At 37.9% G+C, this 22,044-nt stretch overlaps 2 protein-coding genes across 3 annotated transcripts in view; one reads left to right on the top strand and one right to left on the bottom strand.

Moving 5' to 3' along the window:
* Positions 1-9,007: 9,007 nt before the first annotated feature.
* Positions 9,008-10,987, bottom strand: LOC111875746 (E3 ubiquitin-protein ligase TRIM33-like). Of its 2 annotated transcripts, none has more exons than XM_023872240.2 (3): positions 10,688-10,987; positions 9,712-9,858; positions 9,008-9,203 (listed from the first exon to the last, which is right to left on the bottom strand). In XM_023872240.2, exons 1-3 carry the CDS (start codon positions 10,774-10,776, stop codon positions 9,026-9,028), a joined length of 414 nt encoding a protein of 137 aa, XP_023728008.1. In that variant the 5' UTR covers positions 10,777-10,987; the 3' UTR covers positions 9,008-9,025. The 2 variants fall into 2 exon arrangements, 1 of the variants encoding a protein (XP_023728008.1); XR_002844795.2 differs by having other exon boundaries at positions 9,095-9,203; positions 10,444-10,968.
* A 254-nt stretch (positions 10,988-11,241) lies between these two features.
* Positions 11,242-22,044, top strand: part of LOC111875747 (phosphoribosylformylglycinamidine synthase) — a 44,949-nt gene continuing 34,146 nt past the window's right edge. The window contains exons 1-5 of the mRNA XM_023872241.2: positions 11,242-12,821; positions 15,735-15,885; positions 16,613-16,763; positions 17,945-18,081; positions 18,481-18,593. Coding sequence (XP_023728009.1) covers positions 12,553-12,821; positions 15,735-15,885; positions 16,613-16,763; positions 17,945-18,081; positions 18,481-18,593 — 821 coding nt within the window. The 5' untranslated portion in view covers positions 11,242-12,552. The remainder of the gene's footprint in view (positions 12,822-15,734; positions 15,886-16,612; positions 16,764-17,944; positions 18,082-18,480; positions 18,594-22,044) is intronic.

The following is a 22,044-nucleotide window of genomic DNA, read 5'->3' as shown; positions in this document are numbered from 1 at the left end:
CCTTCTACCAATCCAAACTGAAGAACCAAAAGACAAAGAATTATTTTAGCTTGTTTCTAATTTAGCACAGTTATCATGTTACTCTTGCCAGTGAATATCTCTTTTGAGTTTTTTCTTCTCCAGCACTGATCCCATAGAAAGTAACAGGAGTGTAAATTGTTGTTTACACAGCACGGTACTGTCAGAGGAAGAAATTTCTAGCATGCAAGTCTAAGGATAATCTGACCTCCCTGTATTTGCACCTTTATCAATACAATTGAATATTACAGGTTTTAATATGGCAAATGCTACATGTGAAACAACAATGGGGAAACACATACTCCATGGGAGGAAACTTGGAGAGCAATGACCATGAAATAAGCAACTATACAAAGCTGTTATTAGATAATAGGTGCAACAGATTTGTAATACACACCAATGGAGTCACTGGGCAGTAGTATTCTCTACATGATTAGTGTGACAGACGAACAACTGTTCAGACAGGTTTTTTTTTTTTTGTGTGGTCCATGCTGAGGTGTTATAAGCAGGACAAGTTTATAGAGTTGAGCTAGCTGTGAGAAAGTCCCCGGTCAGTAAGGGTGCAAACACGGAAGCTGAGGTAGCTACGGCACTGAAAGCCGTTACCAGGTGACAAGTGTTGAAGATACAACAGACTGAGAAGACTTAGTGCATGATGTAACGAATTGTAGAGTGTGTGTGATTTGGCTATAGTGCTATAGTTACTTGTGGTTATGATCTGTAAGTGTTCAGTAAATCCAATTACCAATCGAAACCCCGTCTATAGACACTCAGACAGGTGACAGTATCATATTCAGATTGCTTGAATTCCCCTGAACAACTGATGTTCTGTACATAAAGTATTGGTTTAACAACCATACTTTGCTTCCCCTCTAAAAACAGTTAAAACGAGAGTTTACTTTTGCAGTGGTGTTATGAAATGTTATATACAATTTGCAGCTGTTGATTTCTTGAAGTGACATTTAAAATTAGGAAAGAAAGGGAAAGGTTGCGGTAAATCAGAAAGCACAGTTTCTTGTGTTCATCTTGGTCATTCCATTTTATGTTCAGAGTTCTCTTAATGCTATGGTCTCAGGTGTTAGCCTCACCATGTCCGGAAGGGAGGGTCCTCCATGCTAAACAATGAAGAGGGAGTCTCGGTAGTGGTCCCCTGTAAGCCTGCCAAGCAGCCACCAGTAATCCCTGCCTACGCACTGATGTTGAACAATTGAATAGATCATGACAGTATTCTTTCAATGTTAATTTTTTTGGAACGCTTCCCCGAATATTTTCCATACCTTTCATTTACACCTTGTACATCAAGTGATAAAGATAGTGCAGCAGAATGCTAAAATACAACACTACCAAAATATTGTTGTTACAGATTTTTCATTTTCTTAATGATGCTTCATCAATTAAAATTATTACATAGCATCTCTGATAGAGTGACCCGTAAGTAACGTATTAAAAAAGATGCGGAAGGATTTAGTGGCCTTTAGTAGTATTTCAGAATGCAGTCTGCAGTCTGATACCACAAAAAATATAAGTTTGGACAGCCGGTTCCTAGGGCTGAATTCCTGTAACTAGGACCTCCAAATATGAAGTGGGAGTGCTGACCACTTGGTAAATTAATGATTTGTAGTTCATCTACACTTAATAGATATATGCTGCCAAATGACTTTGAATCTGCAGTGTTAATTGTGTTCTGAATAAGAATAACATGATCATTGGAAAGGGTCTGTTATTGTACCAGTTCACAAGAAGGGCGATAAAACTGACTGCAGTAATTATTGTGGGATATCACTTCTATCAACTTCATTCAAAATTTTATCCAATATCCTTCTCTGAAGGTTAAGTCCATATATAGATTAAATTACTTGGGATCATAAGTGTGAGTTTCTTGCTGCTACTGATCATATCTTTTGCATTCATCAGATATTGGAGAAAAAATGGGAGTACAGTGAGACAGTACATTGGCTACTCATAGACTTCAAGAAAACCTATGATCCCATTACAAAACAAGTATTGTACAATATTCCATAGAGTTTGGGATACCAATGACACTAGTCAGGCTTATTAAAATATGTTTAAATGAAAGGTATAGGTAAACTGTAACCGATTACTAGTGGACTTGAATGTGTGAGGCCCTGGAGGGGAGGTGCCTACGTGGCGATAGCACGGCATTATTTCGTATGTGCAGTTTTGTAGCTGGAGAGTGGACGGTGGATCCCCGGATTGATGTGGGGAATGATGTCATCTAGGGTGTGGTGCTGGGAAGGCCCTTAGGTCTGTTAGCGTCGCCAAGCCAGTGGTAGGCAGTTGATAAGATACACTCCTCGTGAGTGGAGGCACTGGCTATTTCCTCATAGAATCGCCTTTGTAGGCGGGACAGTGTCAATGTAACTACTATAAATAGTGAGTGATGTATAATTAAAAATGATAGATTAGTGATTGTGACAAAGAATAGGTAAATTAAACCTAAGGTTGTAAAGCCAGGGGTTTGTCGTGTTGAAGTTTCTTTGAAGAAAGACCTGTTATCGACCTGAGGAGGAGATCCATGCCTACCATTATCCTAAATCCAACCTGGTTACTTCTGTACCCAAATTGCAAGGAAGATTATCTAAAAGGTAATAGAGTACGAGGAAGGGTAAAGGTGGACGGAGCGGCAAGCAGGAGTAGCCGTGGCAACTATGAGGAGGAAAGGAGTGGCTGGAGCAACGACGAGCAGAAAGGAGAGGGACGGTTGTAAAACATTTGTCTGATAATTTTCCTAACCAGAATAGTATAAAAGGAGACACTTTAATGCTACTGCTTTTCAACTTTTCTTTAGAATATGCCATTAGGAAGACACACTAGATCCAGGTGGGGCTGAAATTAAATGGGACACGTCAGCTTCTGGTCTATGCTGATTTGCATCTGCTGTATGATAACATAGATACCATAAAGAACAACACAGAATCTTTAATTGAAGAAGAATTGACAATTTCTCAATAAAGGCTCAGACCATAGAAGAATAAAAGACTGACATTTGTTGATGACAACATCAAATTCTCGCACAAACTAAGCACAAATTTATGTCTCAGAGAAATGGAACAATTGTCTGGTTAGAACAGCCAACCGTGCCTTGTAAATGATACTGGTCGGCAGTGGGTTAGTATGTTCACTGTTCCTCTTCTTATCTGGAGGCTACTTCCAGAACTCGTAACTTAATGATGTGTCATGCCTGGGTAACAATGAATACATCCAACATTTTCAGGACAATTTTAGAACAAGAAAACAAGGTGAGGAGAGTGTATACTAAATATAAAAGTCAAGTACATGCACAAGAGAAAAAATGGAAGATGGCAGGAACATTTTCTACACATTCTCATGCTGCATGGTAGTATGTTTAACAAAACTTGACAAAAATCATATTAATGGGCTACGAGAAAAAAAAACTGCATGGAGGGGGGGAATGAAGGGAGAGAGGCTGACAGACATGGCTCTAGCATGCAAGTACTTTTTTATTTTCCACAAGACAGGGGTGAAATGATATAACTATGTGCAACAGCAAAGCACCCTGTGAGTCTACACACCAGGGACAGAGAACCATTTTATGGCATCATGCTAAAACCTGAAGAAGAAAAATGTCTATATAAGAACACAAATTTCATACCATCTACACACATCATCATTACATAATTATGATTTTTTACCAAAAGACTTCTATGAAACAATATATTTGTGTCCAGTAATTTTTTCAGAATGTTGCTTGTGCGATAGTTCACTGATCCAGACACTACACTGTTCTCTGGCTAAGCAATCTGTATGCATATAAGTTGCAATAAAAACTGTATGGGATCATACTGTGACATGACAGCTGAAAGCCAGAATAGCGGAACCAGAATAGGCAGCAACTGCTATGCAATTAGATGGTCAACACACTCCCATGGCTATAGATATGCACACAACACTAGAAGAACTGCTGGAAGCAGAGTTTTCTGTGCAGGCCATGCTAAGGCTATATAATTAGGACCAATGGGACAAGTTAGTAAGTGGGACTTAGCAGCAGACTCCCAGAGTCGTAAGACAGTAAAATATGGTCACAAATTCCGCAGGACCTGAAGCCAAGAATGCCTGTCCTGGCAAGGACCAACAGCAATTTACCACAGACAGACAGACAGCAGGTTGTGAGACAGATGACAGCCAGTAAGGACATGAGCAGAGAAGAAAAGGAATAACCAGTGTAGGGAGCCGCTACCTAGCAATGCCTTGTGAAGACTATAAGAGATGCAGAAGCCCTAATGTTCACAGTAGTAAACTGTGAAGAGTGGAGATTAGTAAATGTTATAATGATTTGTAGTTGTGAGTTGTAAGTGTTCAATAAATCCAATTCCCAATCCAAGCCCCATGTATAGTCACAACCACGTGACAAGTGCATTTGTTACAGCTCACCTGCTGTTGAGGTGGCTGTGGCTGTTGCTGCTGTTGTGGATGCTGTTGATGATAAGGGTATGGTGGAGGTACACTTAGTGCCTCACAACTTTAGCCGCGTGGAAAGGTAAACACTGTTGTGGAGCACGTGGAGGTGTATGCTTGCTGTGGTGACGTTCAGAGCTACTCCCCGAGCGGAAAACATTAGCTATTACTTCCCTGGCCTCACTATGAATTGTTCTGTGGGAATGTCGGTGTGCCACGATAGTGACACAAACACCATGTAATACAATCACTATGACTGGTACCAACTAACAAGCAACACAACGTACTATACACCTTACCACATTCCAAACTGGTAGTACCCACGCTGACATAAGCTGATGAGACTGCTCCCCCAGCCCTGCAAGAGATGGTATGACCCCTCTACCATGGCTAGAGTTCCGAGGAACTAACAGTAGTTGGTGTGAGGTTGAGGCCACATCAGGAGAGGGGTTGATGCACTCATAAAAAAAAGGGACAGGATGATCTGACCCAAGTGAAACTGTACATTCAGAAGACTAGGATATAGTATCTCAACATGGTCTGAACCTAGGTCTCTGTGCTGGGAAGCCACATCTAGCTACATGAGCTGTGCCATAACTATGGAACGACTCTTATGTATTGAAGCTTAAGGTCTGCATATCTTGATTCTGTCCCCAGCTGAAGGCTGTGGTAGCAGTTATAGGACGGACCACTAGGTGGGTTGAGAGGTACCTGTGTTTCAGTTGCCAATGAAGTCTCAACACTGCCAAAAAATAAATTCCCCTTAATTATAGTGTAAATATTCAACGAATGTATGATTTAATGTACATAAGTGGATCAATTTAGCGTTTCTGTGTGGACACTGTAGGTTGAGAAGTGAAAAATTTATTTCAAATATTTCAGAATAAAATGAGGCTGTGTGTTAATACAAGAGATGATTGAAAAACATACATGGGAAGAAAATGGAATGCATGGTAATAACTTCAAAACAATAGTTATTACTGAAACCTGTGTCTAACAGCGGTCTAGGAAACCGAAAATTAACGGCCATGGGGATTTGCTGTGCTGACCACACGACATCCTCTATCCACAAAAAAGATGGCACTAAACTTCGCTGACAAGCAGCAGTCACTTGGTTGGTATAGTTCACTTGCAGACTAAAATCACAGAGTTTAAATGTCTATCAGTGTTTACTTTGTACCTGACGGCCAAATCACTCAGCCATTGACAGTTATATTTGGTAAAGTTGTAAAGGAAGGAAATGGATCACTGTTGTTTGTGATGGTGATGTGAGAACAAAGAAACAGAGGTTAAGTATTTTTGACAAAGTTTGCTTTTATAAGCAAGATGTGCCAAAAAGATTTCATCTAGATGCAAGCAGCATATTGTCCTTCATTCAAGTCTGGTATCTTAGTCTACATTGTAATATGATACATAAAAATCGTTCACTGCTAGGTAATGGCCCAATAAACAAGTGAACCAAGAAGAACTGATTGGTGGTAAGCTGCCAGTCACAAAGTAACTCTGACTCTGACTGACTGAGTGATGGCTAGCAGGCCATGAAGTGCATGTTAGAGTTGAGCTGCAAGCCAGGTGTGATGTGTGCCCAGAAGGAGAGAAGTTCCATTATTAAATGCCATAACCTAGTCATGCCTAATGAAGACTGTAATGAAGCAACGAATAGTGGAGACTATAACACAGAGGTTCTCAACCTTTATGAGACTGCAGCCTAGTAAATTAATTTTTTATCAGATGAGAGGCCGGTACCAGGCCACAGCCCTGCGGTTGAGAAACACTTTATAACAGACTGAAAACACATCATGTGCTCTAGTGATGTGTAGTGTGTGCGTAAATTAGTGATAGTGTTAAAATTACTTCTAATTATGAGTCATAAGTAGTTAATAAATCCAATTACCAATCCAAATTCTATATCCAGTCACGAACATATTACAATATGTAGCTGTCTTTCCTAAAACCTTTTACACTTGGTTATTTTTTATTGAAATTTATTTTTAACAATTTTTTGTTGATCTTTCAACAGGCTTTATGCTACATAGAAATAAAATGCAACATTGCAACATTACTTTACCTTTAATAAGATCATTTAATTTCTCCTTAACTGCTGTAATTCTCATTGCTATATCAGGATACGGAATCTCAAGTTTTGTAAACACGGGCTTTTCAAGAACTCGGGTAATAGTCATAGACAAAAAGAACAATCATATATTAAAAGTACCTGCCATTGGCATGCTAAAGAGTGTGGAACAAATACATTTTGTAGGTTAAAAATATTACAATTCAACTGTAATTTACTTCTTAAAATATTTTCTTGATGTGACAATCATTCAGGCAGCAAAGAATGTGATGTTGCATGCCAAGCTTGTAACCGTCCAAACCTTTTAATGCTCTTTAATGGACGCTATGTTCCACTTTAGCCATTTCAATAGAGTGACTGATTTATTAGGGAGACCCATCCATTAAGAAGTTTCGCATTTAGACAGGAACAACTGCCTTGTTCCGTTACCTGCAGCTTGGGTGACCGCTAAAGGGACATGGCCCATTATGAAAAGACATGTCTGTTGTTTTCCTAAGATGTAAATGTTGTTTTGCTAATAGGGTTCCGGGTTCAATATCTTTGGATCTCTTTATTCTCAAAGTTAGTAATGTGATTGTCTAGTACTGATGGTATGATGAATTGGCAGTTAAAATCAGCCATTAGGAAATTATTCTTGTCTGGGAGAAAGGCCGTCGGTTCAAATCCTATACAGTGGATGAAGCGACTCTCCCGCAGAATAGAGTGGACAGAAGCACTTGGCATTTTGAATTCACCAGAGGCAGACGTAATTTACCTGCTCTCTCCAAGTTTATCTAAATTTAACAGTACTTATTTGGTTCGATTAATCTTTGATAATAATAATAAAAGGGCACATTACTCCCTACTTGCCAATAAAGATATAGTGTTTGCTTCTGAATTAAACAATTTGTGATTAAGCAGAAATAGAGTATTTTATTTCTATCAGTGGACTAGCTTTAAATGTGCAGTCTCCGAGTTGACCCAGTTATTACCGTGACACAACCCTGAGAAGAGTCAAAAGTGTTCTACCAAAGCGGGCAAACAAATAAATAAACATAAAGATAGATAGGCAACGGTCACAAAAAGTGGCGAACAACGGTTGCGAGAAGAGGCAGCCGAAGTGCGGTTGTAAGCTGAATCCAAGGTATTTTCTTAGAATTTAATAGTTTTACAATTACTATAGCATAGCAAACCAAAAATGAAACGTTTCAAAAGAAGCTTATAGATATAACTAACACAGATTCAGGATCTCAGGTCATCCACCATCACTCTCCCCATGTGACAGGACTTTTTTTTAGCTTCTGCACAAATATATAAAAAATTATGGTTCATATTTAACCAAGTATGTTTAGACTCGAAGAGTACTATCTACTACTAATGTAGCGTGCTGAAAGTAACAGACATCTTGGAGGAGCATTTCAGGGTCAAAGAATAAGATGAGCAAGACAGCAGCGTGTAAGCAGGTGGTTTCTTGTTTGGCTTACTTTTCGTCCCTGAAGATGCTGATATTCTCCTCCAAAATGTCAGCTGACATCTAGTGGAAACCTCAAATCCTACATGTCTGGGCTCCATCTCAGAAGGCATCCGAACTCTGTCACTGTTCACATGACTGGTGTTTGTGGAAGTTGGGGAGATTACTCATGTCATGGCTATCCCTAAATGCAGTTCACCACTTGTACTCCTGTAATTTTGACAGTGCCTCATTCCCAAAGTGCACTCTAAGCAAAGTCTAAATGTTCCTGACAACAGTGTATTGTAGTAAACATGACTACTATTTTGGGAATGACCTTGAATTTTTTAAACACGGACTTTCCAAAAATGGTTCTGTTTCCATCATTAGGTATAAACAAGGAATGGTCTTTACTCACTTGGGGCACACTACCAAAAGCCAGAGTTTAAATCAGTGGATGCCAACCTATTACCTTGTAGTATGACAAAGCACAGCATTGTTTACCATGAATAATAAAAATTCTGGGTGAAATGTGAACCGTACATCTGTAACTTATTGCCTACGTTCGTGGCGTTATGAACAAAATTGATATAATGATTCATTACACAAAGAGTTTTGAGGTAAAATTAAAACAATTTTTATATTTACATTCTTTTTATTCTTTACAGGAATATTTTAATTATAAATCTTTTTAAGATGTGAGTAGTTGTCTTGCTTTACAGTTAAAAGAAGACAACATTGTCAGTCTGTGTTCTGGTTTTTAGATGCTTATTTTAGATATACACAATCTTTATATTACTGTATACTAGTCTTTATTTCAATTTATTATATAATTAATGTATGTTATACAAAACTCATTAATGACATTGTGTTTTAACTATTAAATTTTTAATTAACAGACTTGTATAAAACTGTACAAAGTGTATAAGGTTTGCCATTACTTTTACTACTAAAATTAACTTATTTATTATATTGTATATGTTTATCAGTATTTTATACAAATGTGTCTGCTACTGGATGACAACTGTAATCCTTAGTTGTAACTGTAACTAGGACGATCTCCACATCTACGTGAGAATGTACTCTCGACAGGATTTATGGAAGGTGAATAAACGAAATGAAATCATATTGGATAATTTCTCACAAGAATATTTTTTATTCTTAAGTTCTTTCTGTGTGTCATAATGAAGTTCAGTTGCCTGCAGAACCCGCTGTCTTCCTTTGGTAATGATTATATCTGTCAACCTGAAAGTAACATCATGCACATTTCAATATCTTGTTTCTTACTACAGACATATTTCTTACATTATAATGCTATGCTAATAAGGATGCAATATTTTCAAACCAAGACTGGTGAAGTGATAACATTCTATCCCACTGAAACAGCACAGGTTCGATCCCAGATCAGGTCATGAGGGATTTGTAGTAGACAAAGTACCACTGGGGCAGGTTTCCTCCGAGTATTTTGGTTTTCCCTGCCAATCCTCATTCCACCAACTGCTCCACACTCATAATCATCTATCATCCAGGGCGAATACAATTGGCCAAACAGTGGCCAATGTACCAAGTGGACTAATTCTCACCCCACCCAAAGAAATTAAAAAAAAAAACTAAATTGAATTAAATTAATGGTCACCGATTTTGACTGATGCCTGCGAGCTTTCATCATATCAACTGCTGGCAATATAGTCAAGACTCCACTTTCAAAGAATAACAGCATATATCATCTACAAGATTATCAAAACATAATTACCTGACTTCAGATAAAAGCCCACGTATCATATTCTTTGTTTCCTCTGCTATCTCATGGATAAATTTGTACTTATGGTGATGATGGTCAGTAAACAGACAATCCTGACATATCAGTATGTCACATGCTACACAAAACAGGGAAGGACTCCTGAAATATCCCAAAACAATAAAATAATTACATTTTCGTGAACTGCACTTGATGCAACAACCACGCATTTTTAGTCAGCAAAATGACACTACTACTTTTAGGACATGGCGGTTTATAGGGAGGGGGAGGTGTACACTTTCAAAACCAGCAGATGTGCATTACTTCTTTCTCTGAAAATACAACTCAAAATACTGAAATGGTTTGCCATTTCGGCATAAAACCTTCCTTCAAAATAACAGAATCTCCAGACATTTAACTTACAATGTCTGAGCTTTACATATGAGATTGCAAGCATTGCAGAAGTAGGACTGCTACTTTCTAATACTATAAATAATACAACAGTACAATGGAATATTCTCATGCACCATGATATATTATTACTGTGGTCTGCCAAGACCTGCATGCACAGTAGCAACTCAATCACGCACATCTACTTTATTTCTGCATTTAAAATAAAGAAACGGTGAGCCCTCTGAATACATATGACACAGATGGTGGTAAGCTGTCATATTCAATATGAATACAATATGAAGTATTTTTCCTTTCTCTGTTTTTTACACAACTACTAGCACTTATTTTACTTACATGACATGCTATCCACAGTTGGCACTGTAGAAAAATTGTATTATTAATGCAGGAGAATAATATGTTGACCTCACGAACATTCTCCACATTTTGTTAACCTACTTTACGAGACACACAATACCTAAAAGCTGTGTGCAGACACTCTAAAAGTTTTGGTTCTTGCACTGCAGAAAGTTTAACCTGGCAAAATGCACATTTTACGGGCTCATCCCGTTATTGGGCTTGGAGCATCTACTTCACTCACTTGGTTACAATTGCAGTTTCATCAACCTCCTGTATGGCCGATGAAAATGTTTCAAAGGCTTCAATGTGAGAGCTTATTGAAAAGAACATACAATCTTCGACACTTATTTACGATAATACATTAGTGGTAACTTAAAACGCACACTACTACCAGTGGACTGGAACCGGAACGCTTCGGCGAGGGGGAAACGCGGTAATGGCGGTAACCACGCGGTGACAACTGTAAACACTGTAAACTACCTCCACTGCCTCTATGTGTGGAGACAGATACGACAGATACTACCCACAGATCTCGACCAATCAGAGCCTAAAGAAACCAATTTGAAACCCCGCAATTTTTGTTATGCGGTTATGGTAGTTCATTCTGTGCCTGACCGGGTCATGACCGGTCATAAGAACGGTCGTTGGTAAGACACCATGGTCACTTGGTGTTATCTGCGACGTCTGCGACATCTGGATCTGGACGATCTGGACATCTGTTGAATTAAATCACTTCCCGGGGTAATGTGTAAAAGTACGGACATCAGCCCCCCCCCCCAAAAAAAAATTATTGTAAACCGCAGACGTTGACAATTAATAATTTTCGTCCTAAGGTGTACTAGTAGCTAAGCAAATGTTAGATTGCAGCCATTTTTGTTCGATATTTTCGAGGCATCGTAAGAATAAGGACTACACGAACTGGGTTGACTGAATTGCTTTCTTTCCATATCTTATTAATAATAACACAACACAGATTTTCATTCCATTCATTGGCAGAGATTATTTACGTTTCACACAGTGAAATTTGTGCAATTTTTAATTTTTGTGTCCCAAGAGAATGGGTTATATTCTGGCTGGGTATTCTCCATTCAGTTCTTTATATACAGCGTTAATAAAAAAGCTATTCTAATTTATTCTGAATGGATCACTGCGTATCGTCGTTGAGTGTATTGTGTTATGATTGGTGCTGTAACGAATATTCATCGTTATTGGTAGAATTGGTACACAAACTTCAGGAAGTACGAAAATACAAACTGAATTGCATATAGTTTAAGGAGAGTTCAGTGAATTAAGTTGTAATATAGACAAAATATTGAGACTGACCTGTATGCCATTTAGGCTTGTATGTTTATATCCGAAAGAACTATGTATGTGGCGGTACGGGTTGTGGTGTGGTATAGTGTCGACGGGAACAGCTGAAGGCATTGCGGAAAGTTATGTCTGTTATATACGTATTGAGGCAGAAATATAAGAGGAAAAGTTTCTTGGGGAGGACGTATATGGTAATACCGGGATTGTCTTCAGCGGCTTCAGCGTCCTGCTGAGTGATCCAGGAACTGCAACTTTTCTCTCTACACATCGCTTGTGTATGTTGAGTCGAAGTTCCCATCTTGGCTGTAAAACCCTATTCGGTATTTTGCTATTGTATGTTACAGTCCATGTGCCAAATAGTTATTTTTACTAAAGACGTGCCCATTTGATATTTTTATTGTCTGTAAAATGTGTTGTAATACATATACATGCTTGGACATCAACTCACAGCTGTTAATCAAAGTTCATAATCGTTCCTATCTTTGCAGTGAATTTTAAGTCACCAGCCAAGAGTTGTGTCATCCTGTGTGTAATATTTGTCTCAGCAAATGATGTCAAAGTTCGTACAGTTTTATCTCGTTTACGTCTCTCCATGACGATACCGAGAAACCTCTGATAACCCTTGTGTTTTTGTTTCCATCCTTGTCAGTATAAGATACCAGATGTGATTAACAGTGTACATAGTCTATAAGGATTTTTATATCAGTCATTGCATAGCAGCTGAATGATAGGAATTTGTTCTTCAGGATTTAACATTTTAGTTCATGCTTTTACAAGTTTCACGGATATATAAAGATGGTGATTGACAGATTTTACCGAAAGCCTGGCCTTAGCTTTGCGGCTACTGCAACAAAATTGAGACAATTAAGGCAGCATACCCCACTGGTGAAAGGCTTAGAGACAGAATTATGTTTCAATATAGAGACCACATCTACATTCTCAGATTCTGAGTTGGAGAAGATTCGGTGGATACTTGGTTCTCCTCTGGAACCAGAGAACCTTACAACAGAATCAAACCTACATGGAGTGTATCGTGGGAGCTTACTTATTGAGATAGGACCAAGGTAAGTTTGATGTCATAGGATCAATGCTCAGTTACAGTAGACTCCATTATAAACTTTGTGGATTAACTGTGGCTCTTATAGTTAGGTATTTGTTGTAGCTTCCTCTAATGATTTAAGTGTTGCTCATTACATATGTTTCAGTAGTATGCATCATTGATTCATTGAAACAGTTTGCACCAGGCCATGTGTATTCTCACATATTGCAATTTTTTTTATTATTTCATTGCTTTTTACTCAGACCTACTGTCACAGAACAAAGGTTACCTCCTAGTGTTGGAACGGTATGTCTCACTGTTTAGTGACCAGTAGCTGGACCACTGAGTAACAATTAATTTATTCTCAGGATTGAATATAGCATGGATAGTAGATAATTGTAATGCCTTACAATATCCCAACTGGATGTACCAGCATAACTCAAGTTCTTAGTTTTTATTAAAACTCTGATATCCATCAGATAAATAAGATGTAATTAAATCATGAAATTTCCCATCTATTCCATAAAATTGAAGCTTGTTCAATAAAATCCCATGATTAACACTATCAAAAGCTCATATAAGTTAGTGGAGAAATAATTTTTAGAACTTTAACTGATATTTTGTCATAGCCATGAGATCCATTTGTTATTAGAGATCTAATAAATTTAGATATCTCAGCAGACATTACAGCGATGACTGAAAGTTTGTCGCAAGTAATCTAATGGTTTATTATTAATTTTACAATTTTTATTTATATTACTTTCAACCACAGATAAGAAGAAACTATTCAAGGAATCTGCTATAGCTTGTCTATTACTGATAACCTCTACATTAACTTTTAATTCCTGAATTGTGTCTACTTTGGTTAACTTCCCAGTTAATAGTTTTGTAAAGTCCCAGACAGTTCTTATTTTGTTACCAGAATTTAATATCTGTTTATTATAATGCCTTCTTTTAGCTTCCCTTATAACGTTTTTTAGTATCTTACAATATTGTCTATAATGATTCTTCAAGGCCTCATCATTACTATTTCTGCATAATAAGTAAAGATCTCTTTTATGCCTACAAGAGATACTTATGCCAGGAATCATTCATTAATTATTATTTGATGATTATCCGTTCTTTTAGAGGAAAACTTGAATAGAATATTCAGAGAAATAAGTTAAGAAAAAAATTAAACATTGTATATATGTCATTAGCACCAAAGACTTGAGTCCCAAGTTTCAAAACTCAGCTTATATTTGAAATCAAACTCAGTAGCCTGATCAATTATCCTTACTGTTTTTTCCCCCTTGACACTCCAATTCTTAATAAACACTTTAACTTCTGTTAAAACAATTAATTGTGCATCATGGTCAGAAAGCTCATTAAATAAGGGATATACGTAGGTAAGTCAATAAGTAAGTTACAAAAGGATATAGAACTTAAACAAATAAGAGTACTGATTTGAAAAATGCTTTTATTTCTCACCATAATCTCCCTCTACATTGAGGCACTTGTCCCATCGTTTCACAAGTCCCTGAAAACCAGCAGTATAAAATTCTTTGGGCTGCTGTCAGAACCAGGCGGTGACTTCCCTTTCTACAGCTTCATCGTTGGGAAAATGTTCAGCCGAAAGATGATGTTTAAGAGGGCCGAACAAATGGAAGTCACTTGGAGCAAGGTCGGGGCTATACGGAAGATGCTTGAGGACTTCCCGCTTGAAATTTCGCAGTGTCTCATTTGTCTTGTTGGCAGTATGGGGACACGCATTGTCATGCAAGAGCAACATGCCTGGTTCCGACATGAGCCCAAAGAATTTCATGCTGCTGGTTTTCAGGTGCTTGTGAAATGGTGGGACAAATGCATCAATGTATGGGGAGTTTATGTTGAGAAATAAAAGCATTTTTCAAATCATTACTCATATTTGTTTAAGTTCTATATCCATTTGTAACTTACTTATTGACTTACCCTCACATTACATAACTCCCCTGCAGAGACACATAAATAAATATCTATCTATTGCAGTTGCAGAATCATTTTGTAATCTTGTTGGAAAATTCACTGTACTCGATAAATTGAATGAAGCTAATAACAAATCCATTTTCTTCTTTTTTTATCAGTTAAATAATTAACATTAATATCACCACAAAGAACTACTTTAGTATTATTTCTAAAAATAATAAGAATAGATTCTAATTTAGATAAAAAAAGAGTAAAATTACCACTAGGAGCTCTGTAAATTGATATAATATAAATATTATCAGAAAAGTTTGATAATAAAATTGCACTTGCTTCATATGTTGATCAATAGAGAATGTGCTCAGATCAATTTTAGAGTATCTTTAAGCCACAATGAACATAAATACAAACACCACACTTTTTCATAGAACGTCTACAATACCTGGCTCCCAGGGTATAATTTCCTAGATGAACTGTCTCGAGTTCCAACTGATTAAGGTGTTGCTGAGATAAGTACTATATGAGGAAAATCAGGATATAAAAAATGTTTAAATCTCATCAATTTTACATCATAGTCCTTGAATATTTTGATGGTAGATTTGAAGGACCGCCTTAGATATATTTTTTTATGACTCTTTACTCGACGGAAAAATAAATTTGCCCGAATTTACATGAGATAAATGTACTTTAAGCATCTTAAAATTCAAATAATTAGGTCCATCACATGAACTATAGCATTACTAATTAACCTGGAAACCGGCTGTATCATAAAAAATGGTGGTTCAACTACAGAGATCATGCAGCAACAGATGAAATAGGATGATTACTATGAATGATAGGTAAATAATATGGAAGGAGGCTGTCATGATCTATTTTGAGATACTATCTTGACATTTGCGTGGAAAGACAGGAAAACCATGGAAAGTAAACGAGAATAGCTACTATCCTTATCTTTTTATTGATAAAGTTTCTGACCTAGAATCCTTGTCTTTTGCAGGTTAAACTTCTCAACTGCCTTCTCAAGTAATGCTGTTTCAATATGTAACTCCATTGGTTTGAATATGGTGAAAAGGCTAGAAGTTTCGACTAGGTACCTGATCCGCTGGGAACAAGATGGGCTTGCTATCAGTCCAGGGCTGGAGGAAGAGGTGTGTAAATATACTGATTGCATATTAATCACAACAGACATGAGAAAACCACCACTGCAAAAAGAATTATACAATTTTTAGATTTGATATTTCAGCATATCTTGCACAGAAATGTGTTTCCTGATAAGTGAAATTTTGTGCCTTTCATAATATAAAGTGTTGTAACATTATGTATCACATGGGCCATTTGTAGAAGGAACTCCAGTTTCATCTGTCCTCCCATTTGATTAATTCCTTACATAGCTTCCCTTGCTCTTGTGCCTTTTGTTTCTCTCCCAGTTCTCTTCTGCCTCCTCCTCATTTTTATATCCCTTATTGCTCCTCCCCCATCAAGAAATATATTTTTAAGAATTTCTTCACTAATTTACAAACCATGGAAATCATTACTGTTGTAACTCTGGAAAATCTATCTCTAAATTGCTTTTGAAATTCTTGCTTGTCTTATGCTTGACATAATGGAATGAGTCTGTTGCACAGTTGCAAAATTCAAAGAACTACTTAAGGATGCTACAGAGAAGTAATGTTTCCTCTGAATGTCTTTCTTTGTCTGTAGTTTTGCAATGAAGGACTGTACCATAAAGTCATGTAAGTGAATACCTTATATATATTTTTTTATTATTATGACTGCTGTAGTAGTAGATCCATGTAATATGTGAATTATTCTATGTGCATCTGAATTAGATCATGTGTATATGATCTTAAACTTGACCCTTGTTTAACTGTGTAGTTGACAGGATTACTGCATGATCGCATGACACAGACTCGCTACTTTACACCTATCGAGAGCTTTGCACTGCACTTAACTCCAGAAGATTGGTATGAAGTTGATGTGCTGTCTGCTGGAAGAAAGGCACTGGAGGATGTGAATTCTCATCTAGGTATATACAAACTGACCTGGTTACTGTCCATTAAATGATTTTTTTGCAGAAACCATAAGACCTTAAATGTATATTTATATGTGCATGTATCTTATGTGATAACTGTATGTATGTATTTGACAAGGTTTCTTTGCTTATCTTCATTAAAAAATGTAGAGTTATCTTACATTTAGGAATTGCAAAAATACTTAGAAAGGTGATTAAATCATTTCTGCGAGAATGGACATCTTGCATTTGTGGCAGGAGCCAGGATAGCCGTGTCATTGTAATAATAGGCCATGGTCTGTATGGCCAGGATTTGATTCACAGCAGGGGTAAGAGATTTTCTCTTCTCCAAACCATCCTGACTGGTTCTGGGGCCCATCTAGCCTCCTATCCATACCAGGGGCTCTTTCCCCAGGGTTAAAGAGGTCCGGGTGTGAAGGTGACCACTCACCTCCATCTAGTGCTGAGGTCAAGAACGATCAAGCTATACCTCGAATTCCCATACATCTTCATGGGGTGGTGCTTAATTAATTAAGCACAGGAAAAGTTCAACTTTACCTTATTCATGTAGTGTTAAATGGGAGTAAACTGACGAAGAGGAGATTTGGGATGACTGAAATAGAAGGAGGGCCTGGGTTACTAGATGACTTATGTAAAGGTAGAAATGTCCAAGGAAGAAGAACAAAATTAATGCTATGCTGAAAATTTATGTGCAGTTGATCTTATGCATTTTAAAATTATTTTTTTTTGAGTATGTGTGTTCAGTTATTATATCTGAACAAAAATTTAACAAATCACATGAGAGAGTAATGGGAGCCCACACACATGGATGAATGTCTCTTGATAGGCAGATTCCTTCATTTTTATGAACTGCATGCAGTGCTAATTTTAAATTATTAGCTTTGCTATGCTGCTCTCTCTTGCTTTAACATGTTGCCATGGGATGGTTATGGGATGTTTGCTGGTTCATAAAATGTGGAGCGTTACCTCTCTGCCCCCCTGTATGTACTCATGATATGGCTCTGAGTCATAAGGCACCTCTGTCTTTTTCTGTTGTTTTAAGCAAAGAAATGAATGTTGTATGCCATACGAAGAGACAGAACTGTGTAATCCACCAGTTTCTATATATAACTGAAATAGGTGTCACTGTACTATTTGTTTTTTAATTGGATCTGATTTTTCATAATATCTTTCAGGCTTGGCATTTGATGATTGGGATCTTGACTTTTATACAGACCTGTTCAAAAATAAGTTAAAACGTAATCCAACTAGCGTGGAGTGCTTTGATCTAGCCCAATCAAACAGTGAACACAGCAGGCACTGGTTCTTCAAGGTGAATATTTTCTGACATGACCATTTTAACTTACTATTTACGTCTAATAGTATTAATTGGTGGATGGGTAGGTGCTGGCTGCTCACCGTGGAACCTAAGGCTCAATCCCAGGCAACTTCATATGAGATCCATGGTTGATGAAGTGTCACAAGAGCAAGGTTCTCTCTGAGTTTCTCCACTTTTCCCCACTAATTGTCATTTTATCATTATGTCTTTTTCACCGCTTACTGAGGTATATGATAACCCTGTTTAGGTGGCACATTTTCACATTCTCAGCCTTTAAATTTGGGGCTTCATTTCTGACAGAGTACTTACCTGGTTACACAGTAAGGATGTTGTTTTTAGTATTAATTGGCACATAGAAGCATTGTTAATTTTGTGTGTACTTTGTATGTGTAGGGTCGAATGGTGATAAATGGGAAGGAACAACCGAAATCACTGATAGACCTGATCATCAACACTCAGAATTCTACCAACCCAAATAATGTCATCAAGTTCAATGACAACAGCAGGTATAGATAAAATGTTATATTTTAGCATCCTGTTGCACTGATTCATGTCCATAATGTGTATTTATGCTAACCGTCTTACAGTGCACAAAATTTCACCTTTCTCTTCACTTTTACACTACATGTTTCGGCACTAATGTGCCATTTTCAGGTGTGTCTCTATCCACATCAAACTACTACACTGCATGCCATGACATCTCCATCATAAAATGACTAAAATGTGTATTCGTCATGTATAACAATAAATTCTAAGTACTAAAACCTTTCAGAATTCGTCATCCATACGTCGTACCTCAAATACGCGAATCACGCCAATCCTCCTCTATGGGAGCACTCTTCCTACATTCATGTGTGTATTGTGCTCTGTGTTGTGTCTTTCTCTTGTGACTGCGTGTGTTGTACTCCGCACGCAGTCACAAGAGAAAGACACAACACAGAGCACAATACACACATGAATGTAGGAAGAGTGCTCCCATAGAGGAGGATTGGCGTGATTCGCGTATTTGAGGTACGACGTATGGATGACGAATTCTGAAAGGTTTTAGTATTTAGAATTTATTGTTATACATGACGAATACACATTTTAGTCATTTTATGATGGAGATGTCATGGCATGCAGTGTAGTAGTTTGATGTGGATAGAGACACACCTGAAAATGGCACATTAGTGCCGAAACATGTAGTGTAAAAGTGAAGAGAAAGGTGAAATTTTGTGCACTGTAAGACGGTTAGTATAAATACACATCATAGATAAAATATTTATTGTTTCCATCAACACAACAATTCTTTAAGAGGTATGCAAATGAATTTTTACATTAAAGTCATGAATCTTAAAGGCATGACATGTTTTGACCTTTATTGATTCATCATCAGGTGTCAGATGGTGTTAAGGTTCTGAACTTGTACCCCATACGGATCCATATTACGGTTGTCTGTGCACTATACAATATCACACTTGTAACAAGACACTCAGGGTTATGTACTACTTGAAAAGCAGTTGGGCTAAGACTGGATGAATCATTATGCATCCAGTTAGATGTCAAATTAAAGCTAAAATTAAAAAATTATTAAAATTAAAATGACAGTATATACAGGGTGTCCCAGGAGGAATGTGCCAGACTTCGGGAGGGTGTTCCTTATGTTAAAGTATGCCAATATAACCCAAAACACCTATGGCCAAAGTTGAACGGTTACGGAGATAATGGCTAGAGAAGTGTGAAACTTTGACAGGTGTTACACACTTGTTGATTACCAAATACATATTAAAACTGGCAGGAATATGTGGTTTCTGTAATGTTAATATTGTACATAACATCAAACTAACTTGTGAGTGACATGAAGCCATTAAATTGAACGACAAGAAAACTCGCACACCATATCATAGTTGTCATTAGGGTTCGAAGCACTATACATGACACTTGAATGGCAAGCACCGACATAACATGGCTGACTGTGCATTCTGGTATGCGAGTGTGTGCGGCTAGTGTGAAGCATCATCACCACACTCAAGGACAAACATCGATAAGACTTGTCAGCTGACAGGTACAGTGTGTGGACCCGCCAGAAGAACACACTTTTCACGGGCCATTATCTCCGTAACCATTCAACTTTGGACATAGGTGTTTTGGGTTATGTCAGCATACTTTAACATAAGGAACACCCTCCCAAAGTCTGGCACATTCCTCCTGGGACACTCTGTATAGGTATGTATTGTTTCTCGGGTATGTTGTTCAATCTAGTTCAGTTCTTCTTAAGGGATTATGTGTCTTCTTATAATAATCTTGTCTCTCATTTGTTTGGGTTGTAAGGTCAGTGTGTTAGTTTTGCTGCTGAGATGACATTGTCTTGAGGTATGAAGTATTCTTATCTTGAAGCTCGTTTGAATATTGTCACAATGTTGATGAATTAAGGATTTTATTTGTTAATAACTCATACAGGATCTTCCTTCATACCTCATCCTTTAATTAGCTATTCAAGAAATTTCCAGTTATAACATGCAAATACTCATGATCATCACCACAATAGGTCTCTGGTACACTATATCCAAATACAGTCCAATCAGATTCATAATTCTTTTTTTCATGTGCATTCCTTTGTGGGAACATCCCACATTATCACGCATTTTCTGCAACGCACACCCTTCACATCACTTTTCACCATCACACGTGCTAACCAATCAAATTGCTCCAAACGTTCGCATTTATACTGCGCTCGCTGCTAGCCCCGAATCTACATCATCACGCGTGCTAGCCAGTCAATTCTTCCTTCTCAATTTCAAGTTTCGCTCCACGCACCGAGCAGTGTATAAAAAAAGGAGCAGACGCAAACCTGCATCAGTCAGTCGATCATCAGTCTACGATCAAGCCACACTCAAGCAACATCAGCCAGCAGGCTTCGTCGCCAGCGCTCGGTCTTCGGAGGCATCGACAGGCTGCGCCAGGCATGACTGCCTCCGCCCTCTGGCTGTCTCACAACCGACTCACTGGGGCACCTCGCCTGGACTCGCCAGTGGTCGTGTCACTGTCCAACCCACTGGGCATCTGGCATAGCCACTGCCTCATCACTCCTACGACCACGCTCAAAGACTAGCCTTTCACCAGCAGCCGCCGCGCTGCAATCAAGCAACCTCCACCATCCGCCACACCGCGATCAAGCAACGGCTGCACTACGGCCAGTCCACTCATCGCAACTAACCTCTCTCCCTACCAGCGCGCACCGCGCTACCTCACCGGTCAAGCATCTCAGCAACCACGGTCCTTTTCAGGACTAACAAACTGTTCCGAAGAAGTGGGTTGTCATCGGAGTAATGACGAATGACAAAACTACATAAAACCCCACACCTTCAATGCCATGTTCTCCCACCTAATTTTATTACATCACTTTTCCTGACTGGAATATTATAAGTAAGGTACTTCTCGCTTTCTCAATGCATGTCAATCCAATTATGTGTGCACACATACACACTCACCTGGGAGCAGGTTTGACTTACTTATTTTTTTGTCAATAAAAGGTAGATTACACACCTAAAGTAAGAACAAAAATGTGAAAAATATATGCAAAATTATTTGTTGGCACGGAAAACGACAGGCATTATAATTGTGAAATCATTAAGATTTAAATTATATGAGAAAACACTTAAAAACAACAGAGTAATGAGATAATAAAATATCTTTTATAGGGATGGACATACTGATATTTACCTTTATAGGAGAGCAGAACTTGTTGAACCAGTGTCATATGTGAGGGGCACTTCCTCATTTGTTTTGGCAGTGTAGGTGCTAAATGTAATTATGCATGCAACCAAAGGCTTCACTGTGTGAATTCTTTATTGTTTAACCAATATTAAGCCTAGCACATCACCATGCATAAACAGGCTCACATTCACTTTACACATTACCAGCCTCTACAGCTTTAAGTTTGAAACTAGCAGTCCAATTGAATCAAATTCCAACAAA

Source organism: Cryptotermes secundus, unplaced genomic scaffold (assembly GCF_002891405.2).
Source record: "Cryptotermes secundus unplaced genomic scaffold, Csec_1.0 scaffold603, whole genome shotgun sequence".
NCBI classification, from domain to species: Eukaryota; Metazoa; Arthropoda; class Insecta; order Blattodea; family Kalotermitidae; genus Cryptotermes; species Cryptotermes secundus.
This window is presented reverse-complemented; position numbering and strand designations above follow the sequence as displayed.

Bases quoted from the DNA above. Each gene is read 5' to 3' on its own strand.
- LOC111875746 (XM_023872240.2), bottom strand. From the start codon at position 10,776: ATGTTCTTTTCAATAAGCTCTCACATTGAAGCCTTTGAAACATTTTCA. The intron at 9,859-10,687 runs GTGAGTGAAGTA...GGGATATTTCAG, and splicing joins GAAACTGCAATTGTAACCAA to GAGTCCTTCCCTGTTTTGTG. The intron at 9,204-9,711 runs GTAATTATGTTT...TGTTACTTTCAG, and splicing joins GGGCTTTTATCTGAAGTCAG to GTTGACAGATATAATCATTA.